Raw genomic sequence first — 26043 nt, 5'->3', positions numbered from 1 at the left:
CTGGGTGTTAGCAGATTGACCATGTCCAAATAGGGGTCTCTCCCTCCCTCATCCCTCTAGCTTGTTAAACTGTTCATAGCATATACTCAGTCTGCATGAGATACAGTCTTCTGAGATTGTTCTTCACACAGACTTTGACAAAACCGAAGTGCCTTAATGCTCAGAGAGGTAAGAGAATGTAAAATCCCATCACATTCTTTCATGCTTTTGGTCCATTCTTCCCTACTTACAAAATCTCCTTTCCTGTAGAAGTAATGTGACCCCCTCTCACAGTCTATCCCTTTTTTTGATCAATTTATCTACCCTAGTTTTCTCACGCTGTGATAAGTGTTTTATGTAATTGTCCTCTCTTGTATTAATATATTCCTATGTATTTTTTCTTCATAACAATATGTTGCTTTCTTCAACATACAGAATCTGTCTCTGATATTTTTGTATTACACTTCAGTATCAGTTTGAAAGTAGGAAGGGGAGGGGGTTGGAGGGAGGAGGTGGAAACTTTTTAATAGCTGGGTTTGAAGGCTTGGTCAGATTAGGATGAGGATCAAATTAACTCATAATTAGGAACAGATTGTTCTCTCTGTGTAAACCAGACATCACTGGTCTGGAGTCATCTCTTATTGCTGAGGGGCATGTTTGTTGATGTTCTCTTAGCCCCGTCCCTACCCTCTGTTCACAAAACCAACCCCTCTGCCTCGAGCACTGTGGTATGGGTTGCAGAAGATCTAATAATAAAAAGAAAACACTTGTGCAATTTAGCTCCTATTACTGGAATTTCAGGTCTAATCCTAGCAAACAGGTCAAGTTTTAACACTTCATGTGCACAGCTGGGTAAATCTCAAGTGCACAGCTTTTAAAAAAAAGTACAGTGCAAAAAACCCCGGTAAAATACATTGTTGTGGTTTAAAAGGTGGACTGACATTTGTGTATGATAGAAGCACAAAGACAAGATTAGAGCAGTCATGTTTTAAGAGATTACAAGGATCACTACAAGAAGTCCATGGCTAAGCCCTTGCTCCACTTCTTCCTCTTCCCTCCATCAGAAATTGTGATGCTTAAATTTTAGATATATTTTCCTGTAAGTTAAAAGGTTAAAAACCCCACCAAAACTGTATTTTAGAATAATTCTCTTTTGTTCCTGTCCTCTGTTTTTCTACATGAAGGCAGATAGCTGATACTTAGCTGTTAAGCCTGTCAGTACTTGAAAGCGCTCACAAGGCTGTGCATCCACTGCATCGATCGCCCTTTAGACTCTCACCCTTCTCCCTTGCCATCATTAGTTACAGTCCTGTTCCCTTCCTTCCCTCTCAGACAGCACGTCTGCAATCCAGGATGTCATCCTTTCCTTTTTGTTCCCTGATACTCCTTTTGTCCCCTTTCTCCAATGCTGGGATTTACCCTGAAGACATGCAGACTTCTCCCTTGGTGCAGTCGCTGTGCCTCTTCTTGATCTCAACCACTCTACACACTCCACACTGCATTTAACACTCACAGGCTTCTCACAACCCATTTTTAGTGCTGTGGAAAATGCAATGTTGATAATTCCAGGGAAATACTTCCCTTTCCCTTTGCAGAGAAAAGTTGTAAGGCTACAACTCTACAAGCATGTGCATGGCTCAGCCAGATGCCCTCAGCACATATCCCTGTGGAACAAGACACCTGGTACAGCCAAGACTACAGCAGCAGGAGAAACATCTCTGTGCACAACTTATCAGAGCATCCTCTGCTCCACTCCAGCTTTACCATCCTTCTGCAGTCCCACCACTGTGTCATGTACTGCACACACCATGTGTCAGTTACACACAACATTAATAACGGACGTGTATCGTCTTGCCCAGGAGCTATCATTAGTTATGTGTGGCACTTGGCTTTTTTCCCCTGGTTTATGTGGTGCTTTTACTTCCCTCAGCCTTTTGTGTAGTCAGTATGTTACTGTGGGTAGAAGCGCAATGTTTCTGAGTTAGTAATCATTAACAGAAATCCACGGTGTTTAGTTGCTGAGTCTTGTCCTAAGTGGGAAAGAGGTGCCTAAACCCGCATCCTGTACAGTCTCCCTAGCAAAGCCATGAGTTCCTTCCTGCACCCCCTGCCTCTGCTCAGCTGGGGAAGTTGGGGTTGACAACTGAAAGACATAGGATACCTCCCACGCTGGCAGGATCCGCCACCTGACCCCAAATGAGTCAGTCTTCTTTTTTCAAATGCACCAGAAGACAGTCCCGAGGCTGACACCTCCACTTGAGTTCCCAACAGGCAGGAGGTCACTCTGCATACTTGCCTGTGGCATAAAAAGCCCACACATGTATTTCCAGCTTCGAGAATGAGTATCTTTCTTTTACAGCCATGGATTTTTTCCTTTCTTTTGTGTTCCCATTCAGTGTCACTCATTTTTTGTCTCTGCAAAATGGTAGAACAAAGCTGACCTGTAAAGCTCTGCTAGAAGCTGCAAGCTGAGTTCTGACACCTCAGTGGAAACAAGCAAGTAGGCCTGACCATCCATACAAAAAAGAAGACAAAGAAAAAAAATCAGCAAATTTGAAGGCTTGAATTATCTATTTGCTCCCACAATAATAACTTCCTGCTTTTCCAAAGAGTCATATTGGGAGATGGCTTGCCTCATGACACACAGATTAACCAAGTAGTTGAAGTTGTTTCTGTGTGAAGCTACACCAGGTAGACACTGATGATACAGAGCACATTTTTCAGTTGCATCCTCTCTCTGGGTAGATGCTAACTAGTGAGGAACCCAATTGAAGTTTACAAAGCCTCTCATATGGAAATTTTTAGTGTTTTATAGTCATTGCATCACATTAATCACCCATTACTCTATCTCCAGGCACTTGACCAGTAGATCTCCTTACAGTACTAACAGATCAGCTGCAGCCTGACATTTTGAACCCAGTTATTGAATATCTCCCAGCTAGTCTGAAAATAAACATTTGACACCATGACCTAAAGCCCATCCTGGACCACCCCAGGTTCAGGAAGTCTCTGCATCACAGGTTTGCAGAAGCTAAGAGGAGAAATGCTGCTGTACATTCACTTTCTTCTGATGTCCTTCCAGAGGCATTTTCTACGGAGGAGAAGGTGGAGTAGACCAGATCAGTCTCAGGTCTGACCTGAACAGTTAGTGGGTTTCAAACCACTCTACGGAAGCAGGCTCACAAAATCTGGAAGGCTGTAAAGAAAGAAGAAAAAAACAAAACCAAACCCACAGCAATGACACCCCTGTGTCCCACAACAAAATCCAGCAAAATAAAACCTAGAAGAACCCCATATCCAGCCTTCACCAAAATGCAACAGCCGTGGTTTTCTGGTTAGGAACATAAACCTGACAGTGCTAGGCCAGACCAGCTCTGCGTGCACCTGGACAAGATTGATGCATATGGGTATATTACTTCTTTATAGGGAGAGCCACTCCAGTGCTGAGGAAGTGCACTGCCTTTCACAGATCCATTGTGCCCTCTCTCTGCCTTTTGTTTTCAAAAGGGGTGTGAAATAACCTCCTCTGTAGATAAGAATTTACCAGTTGGACGGTTGCCCATACATCAAAACTTACATTCACTCTGCTGCAGACCAAGTCAGGGTTTTTGGTCACTGAGGAGCTGTGCTCTGACCTCAGTTTTGTTTCTACAGTAAATAGTAGCTGAATGAGTTTATTTGGTACCAAAATGCTCTCAAAGGCCAAGAGAATAAATAACGCGTGTGCTTTCTGGCTTTAGGTTTTACTGGTGCTGACCCAGACATGTGCCTCCATAGTTGACTTGCGGGACAAGGGATGAAGTGCTGATGCACACCTTGGGTTATTGCCTGCACTTGTGGCAGGTCTTTCTCAGCCTGCTGTGTTGACCGGGCTTTGAAGAGTCTCCACTGAAGGTGCATGACTTGATGCAGGACTCATTCAGGTGTCAAGCCCTTGAAACCACAGAGTAATGATAAACAGATGGTGCATGCGGAGACAGCTGCTAAAATCTGTTCTTCTGTAAACAGGATATCATGTCTTTTTTTCTTTTTTAGAAAAACGAATTCATGCATGTTAAGAGATTTTTTCTTCTCTCCCTCTCTCTCTGAGCAGAATCCTAACTCCTGAGAAGGATGTTTTGGCTACACCTTCTATTCTAGTACTTTATCCTTGATACCAGTGTTTTTTTCACAGCAGAAAACTGGATGGGTATTTTCATGTTCTTCCCTTCCTGGTGTGAAGAACCTGCTGATAGAGGTAGACATGCCCACCACTCAGTGCACTGCTTGTCCTCACCTGGCCAGTGACTCGCTCTACAGGTTAGAAGGCAGAGTTTGAAGGGCAGCGAGTGCAGAGCAGTGGCTGCAGGCTCTGTCAGGGCTTCAAAAGCTGAATTTTTGCTTTTGTTTCCCTGAACAGAAAATATGCATCAGGTTTCAGCTGCCTTAAGAGTTTTGCTGTCTTCTAGGAGAAGCTTCAAACCATGGTTAGAAGCTGTTCCTAAAGCATTGTTGATGGGGAGCTGCTTTTCTTTATAGATGGGGTGGTTAGAGCAGAGACCAAACCAAGCTTATTTAAAATTCTCTGCGTTTGTTGGCTACATCTAGAGATCTTCAGACTTTTTTGGGGAGCTCATGTTTCACAGTGTATGCATCAATGACTTCTAATTCAAGGAAATAAATGTAAATTTGCCTACAAGGCAGGACCTAGTTTGTATTCCAAAAGCTGATGCCTGCAAGTATTAAATATTACTTTGCTTCGTATTAAATACCACGGAAGTCACTAGACGTGTTCAGGAAATTCTTTCATTGGAAGTCTATGCCATTTTAGCTGAAGGCGCTGTGGAGGACTTGGACCTCTCTGCTGTCATTTCAGCACCAGATCCCACTTCTGTTTGAAGCACAACCCTTCCAATCTCCAATGATCTTGGAAATCACTTTAGCAATTCTGGTCTTTTTTTTCTTCTTTCTTTCTTTTTAGCTGTTCTTGGGAATATGGATAGAAGCCATGGTAATAAAACAATTTTCCTGTAGTCCTGTGAAGACTTCAGACTGTTACTTAGCCTCACCCCTTGCCCATTTACTTTGCAGTTCTCGTTTGGCTATACTTGCAGCAACTGTTATTGGAACCAGAGGTGAAAAGACATGGAGCAGAGGCCTTTGAGGACCTCTTTGTGATGCTGAGAAGTGACCCATTTTGCATCTGGAATCCCAGTTATCTTTACTTGAGTGAATACTTGGTGTTATATGGAAACAAGAAAACTGAACAGAGAAAAATAATCAAGTATGCATGTGTATCATTTTGAAAGTGCTTATACCAACATGAGGGATGTCTCATGCATTTTGGTTGTTTCAGGGGAAAAAAAGAAAATTGTGTCTGTAACTTAAAGTTTTTATTTTTATCCCTCAAATTGTAAGTTGCATTTGAGAAGAGTAAACAAAACCAGCCTGAATTGCAGGCACTGATGGCTACAACAGAGGTAATTGTTCTGCCCACATTATATCAATGAACCTTTCTGTGCTCTCAGTCTACATGTGGGAGTGAGAAATGAGGAGGGTGGGGGGTGAAGATCCTGGGGAGGAAGGGAGAGCAGCTGGAAGAGAAGCAACCTGAACATGTCATTCCCATTCCCTCTTGGGAATTAAATCTGTCTTCATCAGAGGAAAAAACTTGTTTTTTTAAAATATCCTTGTAGTGTGTCATTTGGTACAGTTGCTTTTGTCCTGCTGCCCATTTAATGAATTTTAACCCTCAAGGAGGCAGAGGCGTTGCGCAGCATCTGAACTGCCTTGAAGGAAATCACTGGCACTGCGCCGGGCTGGGTGCCGGGCTGGGACTGTCTCAGGAAATTCCAAATGAGTATAAATAAATGCTCTGTAGCAACCTCTGGGCTCCCTGCCTGCTGATGTGTCAGGAATACGCACTCCCTTTAAGGCAAAGGAAAGTGTGCTTCAGGCTTAATTTCCTGAAAAACTAAACGCAGCAACGTCCAAGGGTTTGCTTCTGGGCGGACTGGTGAGTGAGACCCTCGGACGGGGTGGCGGGAGAGGTGAGGTGCAACTGGCTGGTTCTGCTCGCGCTGACAGCAAGCCGGAAAAGGGATTGGGGGTACCCCAGGGTAGCACACCTCAGACCAGCCCTTGGTGTTCTTTTAGGGTATTAAGTTGTTGGGGTTTGGTTTTGGTTTTGTTCTTTAACGGTGCCTGGATAGCTGGAGTAGTCTCACAAGTGCCGTGGTCTGAAGGGAGCTTGCACTTGTGGTTTCACACACCCCTGGTAGCCTCTTTGGTTTTGTTACAGGCAGAATAGCTTGGTTCCTTCCACAAATACAGGTTTTCCTAGTGGGAGATCCATGTTGTGAACATACAGGCAAAGGGAGCACTGCACCTGTGTACTGTAAGGCACTGTTTCAACAGCAGACGGGTATCTTGTTAAGCTTCAAGCTGCTAATTTGGAATACTGTTCATAGACTTTAAGTTGTAAGCCACTGGTTTTAAGCTATTTAGAATGTGCTTTCTAATAGTGCCTTTTCTGTATTTTCTCTGATGAATGCATTTTTAACCTGTTGGAGAAATCAGTTCATTCAGTCTGAACTGATTAAAACCTTTCAGCATTTTTGGAAAATGCAAATAGGTTTTGAAGTCTGGAAGGCAACATGCATTTTAATCTTACAGAAGAGATCGGTGTTAATACAGTACTAGATTAATATAAAAAAGGGTAGGAGGAAACAATTCCTTGTGTTTGAAATACCATATTGATTACGCAGCATAAAACATATTCCTTATGGAGGTAACCATTTGACAAAATAATGTCCTTCCAGGACTCATGAACACAAATATTTGTAGAACCATTCTTGCAGCAGACAATTCTGCCATTTTCTCCACCCCACGCACAGCTGTAAGACCAAACTGTAACTGTAAATCAGTTTTAATATTCTATGTCAGGTTTATATCCTAGAGGTCCGGGCTCTTTCCTAATGGTTACTCTTGTTACAATAGCCCTATGTATCCATTCTCACTTCTCACCTCTGCAGAAATTTATAGGCACAGAAGGGTAATGATGTTATAAATCTAAATATTTTTGGTTCCTGTTTCAGTTGTTCTTGGCTACAAAGCAAACACAGCCTTTGCTTGGGCTTCCTGAGGTAACACTGATGCACAGTTGTGTTAAATGATATTTTCAGGCAGACACCTGGCTTGCATCCATGACTCCTTTGGCCCCCAGCGGGGTGGAGAGATGATCTGGATGAGTAAGAAAGGAAGAGAAATATTTGGGGGTTTGTTTCTCTTCTGCTTTGCCAGCCCCTCTATCTGGGTTTTGTGAAGCCCATCCTACTATGTGGATGGAAGCCTTGGTGTTTGCAATTATTTTTGCCTTTGTAATTTTTCTTGCAACAATAAAGGGGTGCAAAGTAGCAGGGGAAGGTGTACTGTTGGAAGAGCAGGGCAAGCATGCCTCTTTTTCAAGGGTTGGCAAGGGAGTTAGAGGAGCTTTGGGTTTTCTCTTGTGCAGCAGAGGACAGAAAGCTGCTTTACCAGCACAGGGATTCAAGCTTGCATTCATCAGCATCGCTGGCAGAATCAGTTAGCCCAGATCTATGGGGATGTATTTCCTGAAAGGAGGACCATGACGGTCTGAAACAGAGCTGCTCTCCTACTGCAGTCGACAGAGCATGTCTTTCTCCCTCTGGGTGTGAGAAGTCTCTGATTGATATCTTCTGTTTGCCCTAACTGAATTACTTTGCCAGGCCTGAGTTAGTGTGATTTGGAGAGTATCTTAGATGCTCTTCGTTTGCCACAATGTGTCTGGAGCCAGTAAGTGTGCACACAGCAGAAAGTTAATGAAATAAATGCTTCGTGGAATGAGGATGGGCAATTCTCAAGCAGACATATACTGCAAGACAAAAAAATAAAGGCACATGGAATCAAGGCAATTGGGAAGCCTCCCGTCACTGGTGCAGTGGTTTACTTCCAATACAAAGCAAATTTGTTCTTCCTCAGTTACAGTTTCTGACATGGTACATTGCTTTAAGTGGCAGTTGTGGTCGATGATTTGGGAAACACATCAATTAAGACTACCACTTGCTTCTCAGTTGATGGTGCACATGCTGGTGATGCTCAGAGCCATAATGAACCCACAGGCTTACATATGATTGTAATTTGCCCAATTTCAGGTAACATTTACCCAGAGGTGATGGTCCTCCTTGAAAGAGTCCAGCACAGGGACACCAAGATGACAGAGTGGAGGAACACCTTCCTTACAAGGAAAGGCTGAGGAAGCTGTGCCTCTCTAGCTTGGAGAAGAGGAGACTGAGGGGGGTGACCTTATCAATGTTTATAAATATGTAAAGGGTGAGAGTCAGGAGGACAGAGCCAGGCTCTTCTCAGTGATGGCCAGTGATAGGACAAGGGGCAATGGGTGCAAGCTGGAGCATAGGAAGTTCAATGCAAATGTAAGGAGAAACTTTTTCACTGTGAGGGTGACAGAGCACTGGCACAGACTGCCCAGAGAGGTTGTGGAATTTCCTCCGGAGACATTCAAAACCCTCCTGGATGTGTTCCTCTGTGATTCAATCTAGGTCATCCTGCTCTGGTGGGGGGGGGGGGGGGGGGGGTTGGACTAGATGATCTTCCGAGGTCCCTTCCAACTCCTAGCATTCTGTGATTCTGTGGACAACAGCAGCAGCACCCACCATGGTTTCTATTCCACTCTTCCTTGTTGCTGGTGAGGCAGTATGCAGTATAAGCTAATGACTGTATCCCTTCCCACCCATGCCCTGCTTCCTACCAGCTGTGGTCCCCTGGGACCTGTGAATCAGAAACTGTACGGCAGCAGAACAGACTAGCCTCTTAGTTTTTGAGTTTCTGTGGTTGGCAACCTTGAGGTGGGGCACATACAAGATGTCCCACCACAGAACTGCCTGATCTAGAGCTATTCCCAGAAAGTGAAAGCTGTTGAAAAGGAGACATATTATCAGTCTCACATAAGAGAGTTGTCAAGAATGTCAAGCAGATTTTGTGAATTTTAATAAGGAGGCATATAGCAGTCACTTTCAGAACAGTTGGTTGTGCTTTTTGCTTTTTTTTCTCCCCAAGAAAAGATTTCTCATAAACAAGAACAATTCTTTATTCAGGGTTAATTAATGTGCACAAAATTCTTATGGCCTGCATTTTATTTTTTAAATTAAATTATTTTGAGCTGCAGTTCTGCAGTTCAGAGATTCCAGAAGTCTAATTTTTAGACATTAAAAAGGCTAGAGCAGGTCAGGAGCCTTTTGGAAAGGTGTTTTTTTACTTTCAGCTCACAAAAATAATTTTTAGTTGTGGTTAGATGATGTTCAGATATGAGGTCTGTATGTAAGGTTTTTTTACCATGTGAAAGAAGACATTTAATGGTCTAAAAAAAGGCTACGTGACCTTGAAAGGCACCCTCCTAAGATACACTCCTAACACCAAAAAGGCTATTCACTATAAATGCTTTTGCAGAGCAGGGTGGTGAGCATTCAGAACATTTTCTAAGTGATACCAAAACACTCTGGTTTTCGTAGCTATGAACAGTAGTCAGCACGTAGTTAGCAAGCATACAGCAAAAGGCAAAGAATAAGAGAAGCCAGACTTCTACCATGTTAAGAACTGGTTCTGTGGTTTAGGAATTGACCCTTGAGGAGGAAGTGACAGTGGGACACCCAGACTAGTGCATCCATCTCATCACCAGTATCAAAGTGAGAGAGCAAGCTCATTGGTTTTGCTCTAATGCTAAGCAATTAAGTTATTTATATGATTTTATTATAATGTCAATCCTAATATAATGCTAAGCAACTGAGATTTGTCACATTGAGGGACATAACTGCTTGAAAGACTATTTTCACTGTGGCCCGATCAAGGCAATGGAAAAGCCCAGTTAAGTCAATGGGAAGACTTGATGCTGTTAATGGCCTTTGCACTGTGGCTGTGAATGTTCTGAGTTTTTATCTTATCACATTAATGGTCGTGCTACTTCTAGGAAAAGCGTGGTATTTAAGATAGCAGGTCCATTCTTTAAATGCCTTCTTTTACCCATGCCGTGTGGTAAATGTGGGATGTAGCCCAGTGCCCCAGTTTTTGCATTCACAGGCCTACCAAAACACAGCACCCCTTTGAACCATATTTCTTCAACACTGCTGCTGGTTATGTTCATTGACAGGTGGTGTCCTTAATTCACTTCTGTGAGGCTTGCCACTACAAATGTCTGAGCTGGAGCTTCTACACCTTGAAATAAAAACTTACGTATTGCGCAGCATTGTAGCCTCAGCCTCCCTCTGTTGTTGTTATCAGAGAAGTTGCTATCCCTTGTTTTTTATTGCAACCTCCAACCCAAAGTACCGAGTATTTAGATGTCAGATTTAAAAGTCAACTCCCCAGCTGGAGTACTGACACATAAATTTTAAAAAGTCATCTAAAAGCCTTATAAAAATATTTTACCATTTTTCTGCTCCTCGTTTTTCTTTGGGATTAAATTTGCAGCAAATATTTTTACACTGGAGATTTATTTCTTCAGTAAAACATGCAGTAAATGGAATTCCTGTGTAACAGGCAAATCTCCCATGCCTGTAATGATGGCATTTGTAGCAGGATTGGTCATCCCCCTCTGGCTGGGGCACTTCAGGTTGGACTGTAGTATCCCATTCTCCACAGCCTTGAGTCCTGTTTGCTCCAGACATAGCTGTAGCAGACTAATAGCAAGACCGATGAGCTTTCTTACGAGGCGGTATTTATTGGTTGTTTTTCCATGGTAGAAAAAGAGGAGAAGCTGTTTATCAGCTAGTCTGTGCCTCAGGGTATGGTGCTGGGCAACAGTGCCATTGCCCATACAAGCTGAGCCTCGGCTGTTCAGGCAACTCCAGCCTGGCACTAGAGGAAGGGTAGCTGAGGCCAGCACCAGGCACTGTCATGGCTGCTATATGGCTTGGTTCTGCCACCATGGCTCTTCTCCCTGTGGTACATAAGGAGGCAACCGAGGCCTTCTGCACCCCACGCCTGCAGTGTGCTTCACGCCAATGAGGTGTGTTTTCACTGCAGAGGGGGAAAGGAAACTCCCGATGCTCCTGCACTGTCTGGCAAAGTACAGAAGAAACAACTTTGTGTTTCTGCAAGTTTCCCCCTCTCAATAATGAAATAAAATTCTCATAGGTTTGTTGTGGTTCTACCCCGGCTGAGAGCCGAGATCCACGCAGCTGCCTGCTCCCCAAAGGAAAAGAGCAGGGGGAGAAAAGGGAGGGGGAGGTGAGGCCAGGGAAGGGAAAAGGAAGGGGCAAATAACAACCCCAAACCAAGAAACCAAAAGCCTGTGGGTTGGGATAAGGATAGTTTACTAGAATAGCAGAAAGATAAAATATAACAATGCTAACAGGACTTTAGAGCAAAAAATATATGAAAGTGTTGATACACAATGCAGTTTCTCACCAAACCCACAGCTCAGGCCGTGCCATCCAGAGCCGTCCCGGAACCCGACCGTCCCCCAAAAACCATGCATCCTGGAGCCACCCCTGCTCCTCCTCCCATCAGCCCCCCTTTATACTGAGCATGAAGTAATTGGCATGGAATACTCTCTTTGGCCAGTTTGGGTCACCTGTCCTGGCTTCGTCCCCTCCTTTCTCATGAATAGGGAAATATGAAGAACTGAAAAAGTCCTTGACTGCTTGACCACAACTGAAAACATCAGGGTGTTATCAGCACTGCTTTCATTTTAACTCTCAAACACAGCATTCCATCCGCTGCTACAAAAGAAGTTAACTCCATCCTGACCGAAACCAGGACAAGGTTGTTCGTTGTCTGGGCTTTCGCCTCCTCCCCCCCACCTTTGAAAATACTCGACAGCTAGGATAAATTGTTGGAGAGCTAGTAATTTTGTGGCATCTTCTGTATATTGCTAGCCAAAAGAAAGCCAATCAAATCATTGTGCTGCAAGGCCTGAGGTCTATTTTCCAAGTGGTTTTGTTGTTGGGTATTTTTAATTTACATTCAAATCCCAACACCTGAGAATGGAAGAAAAATATATTAATTATTCCATTCTGCGTTTTCTTTTTAAGCAAGTGTTAAGCTTTGTGTGTTTTGGTTCTTCCAGAAGGTGAGGCTGATATTCATTTATATATGCTGAAGAACAGGAGAAAAGAACAAAAGTAGCATTGGTGGTGAGAGAAGTGGAAAAGCATAGATTTCTTTTATGCTGCAGTAAAGAATCAAAAAGTCAGAACTCTTTTAATCTGCTCTTCTGCTGACCCAGATAACCTTTCAAACTGAAGCAGAACATATGAAAATACTGATTCAACTCCATTTGCACCAGCTATTGCCTCTGTATTTTTCCTCCACAGCGTTCTTTATAAAGTGTCTTATGCCAGACCTCTGGAAGGAGACTGTCATTCACAACATTATTTCAATGGAAAAGACTTCTTTAATAGCAGTCAAATCCAAGATGAAAATACCTTAGAGCAGATATCATAACCAGATTGGGGAGGAAGGTTTTAGATGTCATGTCTGTATTTTTCAAGGCAACTTAGACTTCTAGCTGCAGAAATACATCCTCACTTGTGTCTCTTTGCTCTTCCTGGCCCCTCCACAGTGGGTCTACCACGAAGTTTTGCGAGCTTGCAAAACCAAAACTCTCTGCATGCCCACATTTTCAATGCTTTTCTCTCCCTCAGAACTCTTGAAGCACATCAACTGATTTTTTTTTTTTTCCCCCCAGTTCTCCTGGTCTAGAAGCAGACATGATTAGTGTGGACTTGGGTAGGGCTGACTCAATATTTTAATGTACTGATTTTCTTGTGCAGTGCATTGGATATGATATAATTTAACAGAAATCTGAAAGACAGGAATGTTTGGACTGAGCCTGTCCCAGCAGTGCAGGAGGGGAGAACTGAAGAATGCAATTTTTAAAATGCTGCCTGCGTCCTGCCCATTTTAAGACACTTCAGAAGAAAACAGGAGTGTCTGCAGTGTTTTCACGAGTGCAAATGTGTTGCATCTTTGCACCCTCACATACTGTTTCAGTGTAACACAACAGTGTGATTAAACTTTGCCTGACCTGCTGTAGAGGCTGGGGAACAGTTCTTCTAATTTTAGCAGTGCCCATGATCAGCTGGCCTAGGATGAGACGGGACATCTAAGAAGAGTCTTTGTGCTGCTCAGTATTGGCTGCGCTACTCCTACGTGTGGGGTAAATGGAGTATGATTCTCTTGCTCACTTACGGTCTCTGTCCATGATGGCTTGCCTTTCTGGCCGAAGGGTGAATTGATAAAGCTTCCTCTGAGGGTTTATCTGAAGTACCTCCTTGAGTAACACTTCATCCTTGCCGACCAAAGCTAGGGAGTAAGGGCATATGTGGTTCACCCAGGACTTAGGGGCTGAAAGGAAGAAGGGCTGCATTCTTATCACTCATTCCCTTTTTATTAGATTTTTTTTCTGTTGAAACAAACAAAATCATTTTTATTGCTTGAAAACAGCCATTTTGCTTTGTTCTGTGCTCAACAGGCACACCCATTTTGGCTTTTTCTCTGAGCCAGCAACGTGCACAAAGGCTTGGCACAGCTCCTCCACGCTGCATCAGTGTTGCGTTGTTGGTAGATGGCATGCCTGAGCCGTGTTTGCCATGACGTGTCAAGAAACATCTTCAAAGATCAACTCGTAATACTGGGATTGTGTTGGTGGGGTGCTCAGAGTGCTGCTCTAAGGAGAAGTAACAGGCAGTCAGGTCTGCACAGAGTCTCATGCCTTTGGAATGGCAGACATGAGCTGGGTCTTGGTAGTGCTGCCAGCTTAGGCTGAGGACCAAATAGATGTCATCATAAAGATACTGAGCTTCCTCCAGGTGTTGTGGAGAGGTTTAGTGAGGCATTCAGGGTCAGTGTGATTATTTTTTAATTATTACTTATTTTTGACAGGTTTCTGCTGAGCAATATTACCATTCCTTGAAGAAGAAAAAAAATGTCTGAGATTCCAGCTTGGCTCTCATGACTTAACATGAGATTTGCATGTCTTTTTAGAGGTTTTATGAATATATTTCCAAGATGCATTTATTTATAAGTCTTGGGACTTCCAGCAAGTCTGTTCCTCCCTTCCCCCATCCAACGCTTATGCATTGTGCCCAAGGACAGCTTAGAGGAGCTGCCTGACTTCACTGGTGTAGTGATGGGAGAATCAGAGATGTTGCTGAGTAGGAAGACAAGGACCCAGACAAGCAGTAAAGAAACTGGGAAAAATGAGAGAACCGGTAAAACAGATGGATCTTGAATTTACATGGGCAGCGTAAAGTGACTAGAACCAAGCCTGGGATGAGGAGTGAGAGCATAACCAGATTTTGAGCTTGAACTGGTGGAGCAAGCAAATGGATGGAAGTAGAGAAAATGAGTGGGAAGGCGGCCAGAAAGAGGCCAAAAAACTACAGGCATGAGGGCCAGTGTGAGAGCAGGGACCAAACTGGGGTACTGGTGGGAAGGAAGGTGACAAGCTTTGGGCAAGGAGCTGTGGGGATGTGGAAAGAAGAGCTGTAAGCCTGTAGGGAACAGAGCAGGATGAGAATCTCGAAACTGAGCACTGAAATTGGGGAGGAAGAGGAATAATTTGGAGAATATGCTCTGTCACATCCCCTCCCTGCCAGTGGGAGTCTTGGGGACTTTTTTTCCTGCCTGACATAGAAGCAGTGCTGCTGGAAGGAGCTGTGTATGCTTATGCCCTTTAACTATGTGTGTATGCATGTATTTTTGCTTCCACTCGGGTATTTAGATGGCTATTTTGGGTGCATCTGTAAGTAAATACCACAGCATACTGAGACTGGTCTTTCAGCAGAAACATGTGGTTGGGGGTGGGGTGGGGGGTGTTGTTTGTGTCTGCTGAACAGTCTGTCCACACTGCGCCACCAAGATACCAATGTGCTCAGGTCAGCCCCACTCCTGTTGCTCTCACATGGTGCCTGCCTGCTGTCTCTATCCTGGTCTTACCCGTGCCAGGGAAGGTAGGTCTTCCCTGAGCAGCAGCATCCTCCTCCTGTCTACTGTTAGAGTGTCCTGTGGTAGTCAAAAGCGCCAAGGCTCACCATGAAAGTTATACTGTCTGCAGACAGTTTTTCTTAAGCATGCCAAGGAAACTGGAAAAACAGGAGCCCTTCTCCCCCCCCCCCCACCCCCCCAAAAAAAAAAAAAAAAAAAAAAAAACAAACCAACAACCTTCTCGGTACAACATTAAGTCACTTCCTGTAGTTGCAGTAAGTCGGGAGTTTCTCCTCCCCGCCCTCCCCTACCCCTGGCTTATATTCCTTTAAGAAGACTTGGCTTCCAAACTTCGCCTTTTAAAAACGAAACGGCGAAAAGTCGCTTCCAGCCACGGTAGCAGCTCGCTGCGCCCCGCGTTCGGGGCGGGCCCGGCGGTGCGGCAGGGCGGGCAGAGCAAGGGAAGGCAGCGGGGGCGCGGGGCGGACCCCGCACCTCGGCAGGGAGGGAGGGTGAGTGGGCAGCCGGGCGGGGGAGCGGGCAGGGCAGCGCCCCGCAGCCCCTGCGGACGGCCGGAGGGAGGGAGGGAGGGAAGGGGTGCTGTTAGAGGTCGGCGGCGGAGCCGGGGTGCGCGGCTGGGCGGGTGCGGGAGACTTTTCCTTAGGGGGTGAAAGAGAAAGCCGGGCGGGAGGCAGGGCTTCGGCGGGTGACACATGAAGCTGGGGCTGCTATACGTGGCTGGAAAATTTGCAGTGTGGGGGTAGAGTCATGTGGCTAATTCAGGTAACCGGAAAGCTGCCTTCTGCTATTCCGGCAGATCATAACTCGCAACAGTTATTTTTCTGTTTTGCTTTTTTTCCAAGCGGGACGGGAGGAGTAGGTTGTACGGCAGCCTGCACGTAAATATTCTGCCCGTGGAAGCTCGGCAGATTGGATGAAGTTTTACTTAGATCACTTTGGGCATAGGCAGGTCTGTCCCTGCCTGGACAGATCTTCCTCGCGTGCAGAGTGACAGTAGGGTTTGGGACCCTGCTGGAAAGGGGGTCGCACCGCCTGTCTTGATGCCGAAGGCTTTGTGTAGTTTAAAATGAAAGAGGCAGAGGCGCTGGTGGAAGTAACGTGAGCTGAGGTGAGAGCAAACTGGTATTGCTGCTCTTGTGGCAGCAGTTCCCGAAGCCATAAAACAACTGCAGATCTGTGTAAAGTCTCATGCCATCGGTTGCATAAGGAGCGGGGTCAGAGTTCCTGCTGCCTACTTGAACACAGCCTCTAGAGAAGTCTGTTCTACGGATGATCCGTGCGGTACGTTGCAATCCTGTGGTCTTTATGTGACAGCCTAGTGTGTGTGAAAGCTTGGTGTGCCGCGGGAAGGCTGGAGGGATTTGGGGGACAGCTTTGAGCTACTAGCTCTGCCACTTGTGTGCCCCTTTGTTTAACAGACTCTGTGTGTGCCTGTGTGTATGCATTTATGCGGGTATGCACTTCCCAGCGTTTGGAAACCTACCGATTAACTTTTTAAAAGTTAATCAGGATTTAGTGTTGAGGGTCAGTCAGCGGAAAGCTGGTCTGTCCACTGAGCTGCAGCAGCAGTTTCTGCCTCTGGTGTGCTGGGAGCACCGTCTTTCTGCACTTGTGTTTCAACACATATTTTAGTGAGACATAGTTTCTTTTCCAGTTACGATTTTCTTTCTTCTTTTCCAGAAAAAGAGGAAGTTATTATAAATAGAGAAGATGAAAAAGAACGGAAAGACCCCTATTTTGTGGAAACACCTTATGGCTACCAGCTAGACTTGGATTTTCTGAAGTACGTGGATGATATACAAAAGGGGAATACCATTAAGAAACTAAACATCCGAAAGAAGAGGAAAGCTGTACCAGCTTCAGTGGGTACCAAGATCTCTGGTGGCCAGTACAGTGGCTGGGCCTCTACAGAGTCTCTCTCTTCATCAAACAGTGATGAGAACAAGCAGTTGTGTTTGGCAGCGAGGAGTCAAATAACTTCATCCATTGCCGCAAGACCCTCGGCTTCCTTTGAAGAATCTCCTTTTTACTTAACCATCCCTGAGAGTAAGCAGCTTCCTCCTCCTTCCCCCCAGCCTCCTCGTCACAACCTCCATGTAACAAAAACCCTCATGGAAACGCGGAGGCGACTTGAACAGGAGAGGATGATGCAGGTTGTGCCTGGAGATGTCCGCAGACCCCGGCTTTCCAGCTTTGGAGGCATGGGCTCCACAAGCTCCCTCCCTTCTTTTGTTGGATCCAGTGGGTACAGTCACATGTCTCAGCAGCTGCAGAATGGGTATCAGGGGAATGGCGACTACGGCGCCTGCTTCAGCTCCTCCTTGGGAAGTTCCATTCGTCACAGCCCCATGAGCTCAGGTATATCCACACCAGTCACCAATGTGAGTCCTGTGCATCTGCAGCACATCAGGGAGCAAATGGCAGTTGCCCTCAAGCGTCTCAAGGAGCTTGAGGAGCAAGTCAAGACCATTCCTGTGCTGCAAGTCAAAATTTCAGTGTTACAGGAAGAGAAGAGGCACATGATGGCCGAACTCAAGAATCAGAGGAAAGCCACTCAAAATGATACGTATGGTTTCAGAAAACGATCCTACAGTGCGGGAAATGCAGAGCAGTGGGAACACCTGTCTCAGGTGAGAAGAGGTGGAGAACTGTATATAGACTGTGAGGAAGAGGTAGAGAGCATGGAGCAGAGCTCTCAGAGGATAGAGGAGTTCAGGCAGCTGACTGCTGAAATGCAAGCCCTTGAGAAAAAAATCCAGGACAACAACTATGAAAGTTCTGCAAACCTTCGGGGAAACAGAGAAAGCTTGGCAAAAGAAACCCGATCTGTTGCTGTAGGTGCTGATGAGAACATGAACAATGTGGTTATATACAACAGATCTGCAAGGCAACACAGGGAAGTAGCTGTGGGGACAGAGAAAGAAATGAGAGAGTCAGCGGTTGGGGTGACGGAGGCCATGCTTGGCTTGTCTACAGAGGCTGAGAAAGAGATAGAGCTTCAGCAGCAAACCATCGAAGCCCTTAAGGAGAAGATTTACAGGCTAGAAGTTCAGTTAAAGGAAACTACCCATGACAGAGAAATGACCAAATTGAAACAGGAGCTGCAGGCAGCTGGGTCTAGGAAAAAAGTGGATAAAGCTTTGATGGCTCAGCCCTGTGTCATCAGCCAGATGGTAGAGGCTGTTGTGCAGACGAGAGACCAAATGGTGGGAGACCATGTGGATGTTGCCGATTCATCAGTGGGGGACCACCTGCAGATGAGCAGTGTCGGTACCTCCTGCAGACCTGCCGTGCGGAGCATGGCTGCGGGCCCTGAGCTGCTGATGAGTCAGTGGCTGGTGAGGGAGAGGGCAGAGGTGCGAGACCAGGGCACAGGGAGGTCCATTGAGCTGCACGATAAGGCGGTGGGCGCAGAAATGAGTGTCCGTGAGACAGGCATCAACACAGAGGAGGAGCTGGCATGTGTGCCAAGCCCTCACCGGACTGCGCAGGCAGGCAGCGCGGTGAAGTCTGTGGGCTGCGGGGATTGCTCAGTGGACGTGGTGGTTTACACCCCCAAAGAGCGTGTGTCCCGTGAAACAGCCACAGAGGCTGTGCGCAGGGCAGAGGCGACAGTGATGGCTGTGCCTTCTATGGCTAGCCAGCAAACAAGCACCTCGTTGGAGATGGTGAGCCAATGCACCGGCACAGAGACAGCCTCTCTAGCAGACTGCGGGACAAACACCTCTCTGAGCAGCTACGATAAACAGACCAACACGGAGACCGTGGAGACGCGGAGCGTGGCAGTAGGAGATGGCCGGGTGAAAGATATTCATGCATCTGCTAAAACACGTTCTGTTGGAGTGGGCACCTTGCTCTCTAGCCACTCGGGCTTTGAAAAGCCCTCTGCAGTAAAAACCAAAGACTGCGGTGTTGGGCAGATAAACGTTCATGAGAACTACCTGGTTGGTCTTAAAATGAGAAGCATTGCCTGCGGACCCCCTTCATTGCTGGTTGTACCAGCTGGCACCCGGAGCATTGGTGTTGGAGTAGAGTCCGTGTGCGAGCCGGTGAGCAGCCTACTGGAAAGCTCTCTGCCTCCTCCTGAGCTGAGGGTGGGCTTGGACCACTACATAGAGCGTGTGCAGAAGCTGCTGCAGGAACAGCAGATGCTGCTTGCTGAAAATTACAGTGAATTGGCAGAAGCCTTTGGGGAGCCCCACTCCCAGATTGGATCTCTCAATTCACAGCTTATCAGCACTCTCAGCTCTATCAACTCCGTCATGAAATACGCAAGCACAGAGGAGCTGCGGAGCCTGGACCTTCAGAAGCAGTGCATGGAGAGAAACACCACACCAGGTAAGCCCAGCGTCCAGGCACAAGTTTGGTCCATGCTTTGCCTGGGGCACAGGTCACTCCCCTGCTAAACTCTCGCTTAGTCTGTAAGCAAGTGTCTGATCCTCCCCACTAAAATGCAGAACATGACTGTGTTTGTTCCCATTGGGTCGTCTCTCCAGCTTGCCGCTGGCAACTGAAAAACCAAGGGTGGTTTTACCTCTCTTTACAGTCTCTGAAGGGCATGGTGATGAGGAGGATGACCCAGCAAGAAAGGTGTCTAAAAATATGCAGAGTTTGACCACCATGGAGTGTGTTGGCTGTGTTTTATAACTTTAAGAGTATTTGAGGTTAATGCCTATGGGTTTAGAATGTTGTCCTTCCTTTAAACTCAGTATGTTGCCTTTAAAAACTATGGTGTCACATTTGACAGAGTTGAAAGTCACATTCGGCGTCTGTATCAAACTGACATGTTTCTGCAGATGTTTTCCTGGATTTTTAAGTGTTTCTTCCATTGCCCTCATTCCTTGTGCCTCTCAGCCAGAGAGAGGTGTGGGGTACTTTCCCCATTCTAGCAGGACTGATGGCTTTATAATAGGCTACTCCAGAGCACTTCACAGAAACCACATCTTGCATCTTCTGTTCCAGTAACTGTCCTAATCCCTAATTACAGCCTCATGTTTGAAAAGCATAAACTGTAATTACTGCTGGAGGTTTTGGTGACACTCAGGAAAGACAAGAATTAAAATTTAAATACACATTGCATTTTATTTATTAACCTTAAAATCTATACAACTAATTTGAGAGATTTCTTTATTCCCTGGGGTAAAGTAGCTTACTCTATTATTATTACGTGTCTGATAGTCTAGTCTAAAGCTTAGCCATTTTTTCTAATACCTTACTGGCAAATCCAACAATATTACCATTGAATATACAAAAGTTGGCTTACTGGAAAGCAAATGTAGTGCCTAGCAATGACTGTTAGATAATGCCTTCTTGGTCTTGCCATACAGTGACTGAAAAAAAGAGGTTAAGTAAATGGGAAAAACTTGTGCAATTTCATCTGTATTGTGGGTGTGGAATTAGAGAAAAAATCCTGAGCATATACCACGTAATGCCATAATAATATTATTGGCTAACATACTGCTTATTTGGTGTCTTAAAATTCACCTATGTTTGTTAAAAGGCTGCTCGGTAAATATTCTTTTCACTATAGCAATAAGCAACATTTATGTAGCGATTAAAGAAGATGTATCTTGTCTTTATACATGCAGTATGATACTATATATGCAAGATTATCTTTCTGGTATGCACTTCACATTTTGGGTTTCTGACAGATAATGATACTATGATAATAAGAGTATCTAGCAGACATCAGAAGTGTCCTTAAAAACAGTGAGGAGGAATTTTTACTAGCCATAAATACTTAATTCCTTTCCCTGTTTTTACTGCACAGTATCAAATGTGTAGTCTAGAGACCTGAAAATATTTAGACAGAGATGGAGTAATGGATCATATTTTACTAGATATGTTCTTACTCAAGATTCAGATTTCACATTCTTGATAAAAATATTTTGGAGTAATTTTATTGTAACACCATTATCTTTAGCTGTGGATGCTCAGTGTAAAATCTCTTTATTTTTAGTCTCTGTTGAGAGCTGCATGCTAGTACTGCGTGCATAAATCAGGCTCCAGGCTACAACAGTTTAGACCAATGGATAATTAGAGTGGGAAGGAGGTCATAAGCTTGAAATGTTTTTCTTCTTTTTCTATTAATTTCAAAAATACTGCATTTATCTGCTAGTTCTGCTGCCTGTTCATGTGGGTTTACAAATCAGATGTTGCTTTTTTCTGTAAGAAGTTTTTTGCTGAAAGAAGCACTAGCTTAAATAATTCTGTAAGCACTGGAACTAATAAAGGGGTTGGTTTTTTTCTGAGGGGGTGGGAGGATTTTTCCCCACACATCAGTATTTCATAATAGCTTGTGAGGTCTTGAAAAGTCTTTCCTCACATTTAGGTCTCTTGGATACAGCTTTTTGGGTGGTTTGTATCTGAACTCAACAGTCAAGCATGACTTTCTCCAGGCCTGGCATTTCAGCCTGATTTCTCTAAAGCTTGTATAAATACAGATATGCTACAGAGCACAGAGTCTCAAGTCAGGTTTGGTTAAAATGAGTGATTTGGTTTAAGTTCTTGAAAGACGCATGGCCTCACAAGCCTTGGTTCCTTATGAAAACAGGCTAAAATACAGGCAGGAGCATCTTGTTTCAGATTAGTGGCAGTAGCATCATCTTCAGTATTTTATTCATAGATCACCCTTAATAAGTGCCTCTTAGAGGTCAGGTCTTTTTAGGGCAAAAAATACTTCTGCTGTCTTTGAGGTTTGTGATTTGGGTACCAGTTTGCCATGTTCAAGGGTTCATGGTCCATACTGCTTCTGGTAACCTGAGGTAGAACATGAGTCAAATTCTCAACTTTTCAGGTTCTTTCTTTTTCTATTAATTTCAAAAATACTGCAATTATCTGCTGGTCCTACTGCCTGTTCTTGTGGGTTTACAAATCAGGTGTTGCTTTTTTCTGGGGATGTGGTGGTGGGGTGAGGGGAGTGCACCGCAGGGATCTCTGCTGTCTCACTGCCCAGGAGCGGCAGGTGATGCAGTGGAGCTTGCTGAACAGGACGCAGGCTGACTCGACAGCTGGCATCCTTAAATGCAAGGCAAGCAGACCTCTGAGGTGATCTCTGAACCAGGACTAATAGCAATTAGTATATTGCGTGTTGCAAAATAAACACCTTCATTTCCGTAACTAAGCAACTGCTATTTATATACGCACTGTCTGTCAGAAGCCCTCACAAGTCAGGGAAATCAAACCCACTGGCCAGGTGAGCCGATTTTCATGCAGCAAAGCTCTGCTAGCCAACATTTGTGCCCCATCTGTGTCCTTCTGGATGGTATGGATGTGGGTGACAAACCCAGACACTAAGTGACCCTTATTCTTCCATCAGAAACAGTTAGGGAGGAGTGAGAGAGACAAGTGCAATCCTGTTCTCAGTTTATTGTCACAGAACTTTTGAGAAGTTTCAGGAAGTTGCAGTTGAGAGAACATGTTATGCATTTTGTGAAATACCAGCCAGAGGCCTAACATCACTTGTAGGGATTTTAACTACATGGACTTCTCACAAATCTTGTAGACAGATGTCTTTAACAGGCAAGGAGTTTGCAAGGGTGCTATTTAAAAACAACTGATATGCTGTAAAAATTACCTGAGCATATTTGACCTGAGTTTGACATTTCATGACCTGAAAAGGCATGGTTATTTTGCCTCAGTGATCTTTGGAGTATCAGTTTTACAGTTGCCTTTTTTGAGCAATCCTGACTGACCACCCTAGGGGAAGCATTACACTAATCCTCATGAGGAAGAAGGCAACTTCTTAAATTAAGACTTGAGGGAATAGTAGGAAGTGGGAAGCAAGTGTTGTCAAAGTATTGGGAGTTAGGAAAACACAATGTGCCATCTGGTGGAAAGATCTTTCAAGGTTTTCAGCTCTTGAGTTTTTTGCAGAGCTGAGGAAGAAGGCTGAGAAATTATGAAAAGACCAAAGGAATAATAATGGTGTGAGAAGCCTCTGGCTGCGCAAAGCCGTTGTGTAGGGCTAATGAGGTCTGGTGACCATGGTTGTCTTTCTCTGTCTAGTCAGTCGTAATACAAAATCAGCAGGGAATTGGAGAAATCTATTTTCTTTTTACAGCTCTTCTGTTTGGCAAAGTTTGTGCCCTTTTTTCTCAAGGACTCTGTAGCTTGATGGGTTGGTAGCATTGACCACACTAGTGCAGCTGGAGACTTGAGGCTTGCCTGAGGTTTGGGAGCTGCTGCACTTCAAGGCGCAAGCATGTTGCTGGACCCCCAAAGTCTGTGGGCTGCTGTGAATTGCACTGGTCTACATTTAGCAAGTGAATGAAGCCCTTGGCTTTAACTCTGCCAGAGATGCATGCCAGAGGTTAATGCCTTAACCTGATTAATGCCAGGTTAAGTTTCTATACAGATGTGCTTGTTTGTGTAACAGGATACATCCCTCTCTGTGCCAGCGAGAGGAAGACTGACCTAAATGGAGTGGTTTTTAATATTCTGTGGAAGGTAGTACAGCTGTGCGCCAGATGAGTTCTGTGTGTCTGGCTGGCACCTCAAAGAATACAGTGCCTATTCTGCGTTTTTCATATGGGAGGTGGTATCTATTAATCTGATGCTAGTTGTGGCAACATACAAAGCTCAGATGTCGATGTCATTTGAAAATGGTAGTGACCTCTATATTAGGAACTGAGGCGTTTGGCTGTTGGCAGTGGGGGAGGGTATCAGAAGAGAAGCAGAGATCTGGTCAGTAATTGTCCTATAAAGACATGAATCAAATGAATCTCCATACACCTCTTTAAAGAGGTTTGATGTACCTTCCCTGGTAGTGTGTTAACAGAAGCTTATTACTTATTTTTTTTGTTGTTGTTACCGTTTGCTGTTTCCATTCTGTGGCAAGGCTACATGGTGTGTTCGAAGGCTGCAATATCTTCTCATTTGGGCTTCAGTTAATAAAGAGTATAGCTTGCTATGGTATTTTTTTTTCGTTCAAACCTATTGCTGCTTAGAGACTGGCAAGTTCCAGCCTGCTAGCTTTGCTGTTAAGAGTGACTTTGGTAAAACCTCACTTTCCTCCCCACACTGTGGCACAGGGGTATGATAAGGCACTGAGTTTTGTTTGGGTTTCAACTCCCATGGTTGCAGGCACACCTGTGAATGTTTAGTGGCAGAAGATGTCCTTCTTTTTCCAAGAAAGTGTTGTTGTATTTCAACAACAGTGAAGCATCAGCTGAGAAGATCAACTCCTCATAAATAAAAGAAAGAATGAAGATGACCTTCTTGCTGTGCCCAGCATCATGAGAAGTTTTGATCCACCACTCATCAGGGAAATTAAGGATAGCTTTCAACAAGCTTCACATGCACTTGTCTTGGAAAAGAAAACATTTCATAAACAAGATGATAAGCTGTTTCACACATGTGCCGTGTTTTGTGGTCAATCTTGTTCAATTAGAGTCTTTGACTTCCAGTTTCAACAAGCTGGCTTCACAAGCTGGTTTGGGGATGGAAAGCAGCTTTTCCACACAAATAAATTGGTTAAAGTGACAGTGAAAATGAAATTGAGATTTTTTTCTTAAAATCCTGTTAAAGGACCCATCCTGTAAAAAAGAATGTTTTCCCTGGAGCCAGATGGTAGCTGTAACATTTTACCTATGCCTGGGTTCCAAGTAAATCTGCCTTCTGTCAGTTTATCATATAAATAGTTGCTGCCTGGCAATTTTTGTTCCTAAATTTTAAGTCCACTGACTTTTAACCTGGAATGGCTCCAAAATATCTCTTAAAATGAAACTACACTTAGTGTTCTGAAAGTAAGGCACTTCTCAGGTGGATGGGTTAATATCAGTCATTGTAAATGTTTAAACATAACATGTTTGCTCATCTCTGCCTTTTTATTTACCTTGGTAGAATTGGTTTTTTTCTTCAACAGCTCTGATGCATAGACCAAATGGAAAGAGTAATAAAAATATTTATATTTTTAAAAATAACTTTTTAAGCATGAAGCAACTTAATAAGGTTTAACACCACTGGAGAAGACTTTGTGTTCTCCAGTTATAGTAATTTCATAGGGAACTTATTACTACTGTAAAGAAATCATGCAGTGTGAAAAATAAATATTTTGCTGTATATGCTCCAGAAAACATTTATGCACTGTCTTCAGTAGGGAGTGCGTAAGTTGTATTAGTGGCTGTTATAAACATACTGTGCAAATAAGTGCTTGCACTGATCAACAGGTTAAAAATAAAAATCTCTGTGCAGCTACCACATAGGCAACAATCTCTTGCCCTTTTTTTTTTAGCTAGAACCCTGTGATGTTGCAGCCAGGCAGCTAGCTTTTCTTCCAAATGGTATTTAATTCCCCTGGACTTGTTTGCACTTCTCTTGATTTTCAGTGGTATAAAACTATTTTCAAGCTAAATCTTTTTTATAGTGATACTTAGGTTTGCTTCTGTCAGACTAAATGGAATTTTTCAAAAGCAGGTAAAGGCAGCACTTAGGTTACCATGAGTTCAGCGCACATTCAGGGGAAAAAATGCTGTTTAAAACTCTCCCAAGATGTTCACTGAATCCAACTTACTACATGACTGCTTACACCCTCACAAATGGGAGGGAAGGCAGCAGTTAAAAAGGGAAATAGCATGTTAATAATGAAATCTGGTTTTATAGGTGCCAGAAATGGCATGGGTGATCTGATGCTGACATATAGTAGTTTTGCTGTCACACTGGTCTGAAGTGGTGAGATTTTCACAAGGAACACAAGTGATGTAGGAGGGGAAGTTCCTTCTGAAGAATTAAAACCAGCTGCTCTCATTCCCTCCAGCCACTGGGGCTAAACCACTGAAGATGCTTCAGTCACTTGTTTCCCTCTGAAATTGGTGAGAGTAGCTTTTTGCATAAGGGATCATGAACACGTGAAGTCTCTTAAGTTTTTTGTTTCATCTTAGCATACTTCTGCTTCTAAATTACTCATGAACTTCTCCAGGATTCCCTGCTGTATTGCAAAATACATGTAGGAATTCCTGTCAGCTCCACACTGAGGTTAGTTACGTTATACCGGTCCTTAGAAACTTAGATCAAGTTTGCATTACTTGCCCACAGTAAGCTAGCAGAAATTAGCAGGGTGAATCTACCTGAGTCCCTCTGCCTGGAGGCAGTGGCTGGCCA

At 44.3% G+C, this 26043-nt stretch overlaps 1 protein-coding gene across 1 annotated transcript in view; it reads left to right on the top strand.

Moving 5' to 3' along the window:
- The window catches only part of KANK1 (KN motif and ankyrin repeat domains 1), a gene marked incomplete at its 5' end in the record, with an annotated part of 53064 nt that overhangs the window by 7575 nt on the left and 19446 nt on the right, over window positions 1-26043 (top strand). The window contains one exon of the mRNA XM_084278649.1: window positions 16624-19281. Within this exon, the coding sequence (XP_084134775.1) occupies window positions 16624-19281 (2658 nt within the window). The remainder of the gene's footprint in view (window positions 1-16623; window positions 19282-26043) is intronic.

This window comes from Gallinula chloropus, assembly GCF_964237585.1.
Source record: "Gallinula chloropus genome assembly, chromosome: Z".
Taxonomy (NCBI): domain Eukaryota; kingdom Metazoa; phylum Chordata; class Aves; order Gruiformes; family Rallidae; genus Gallinula; species Gallinula chloropus.
The sequence above is the reverse complement of the archived record's forward strand: the minus strand, read 5'-3'. Positions and strand labels throughout refer to the sequence as shown.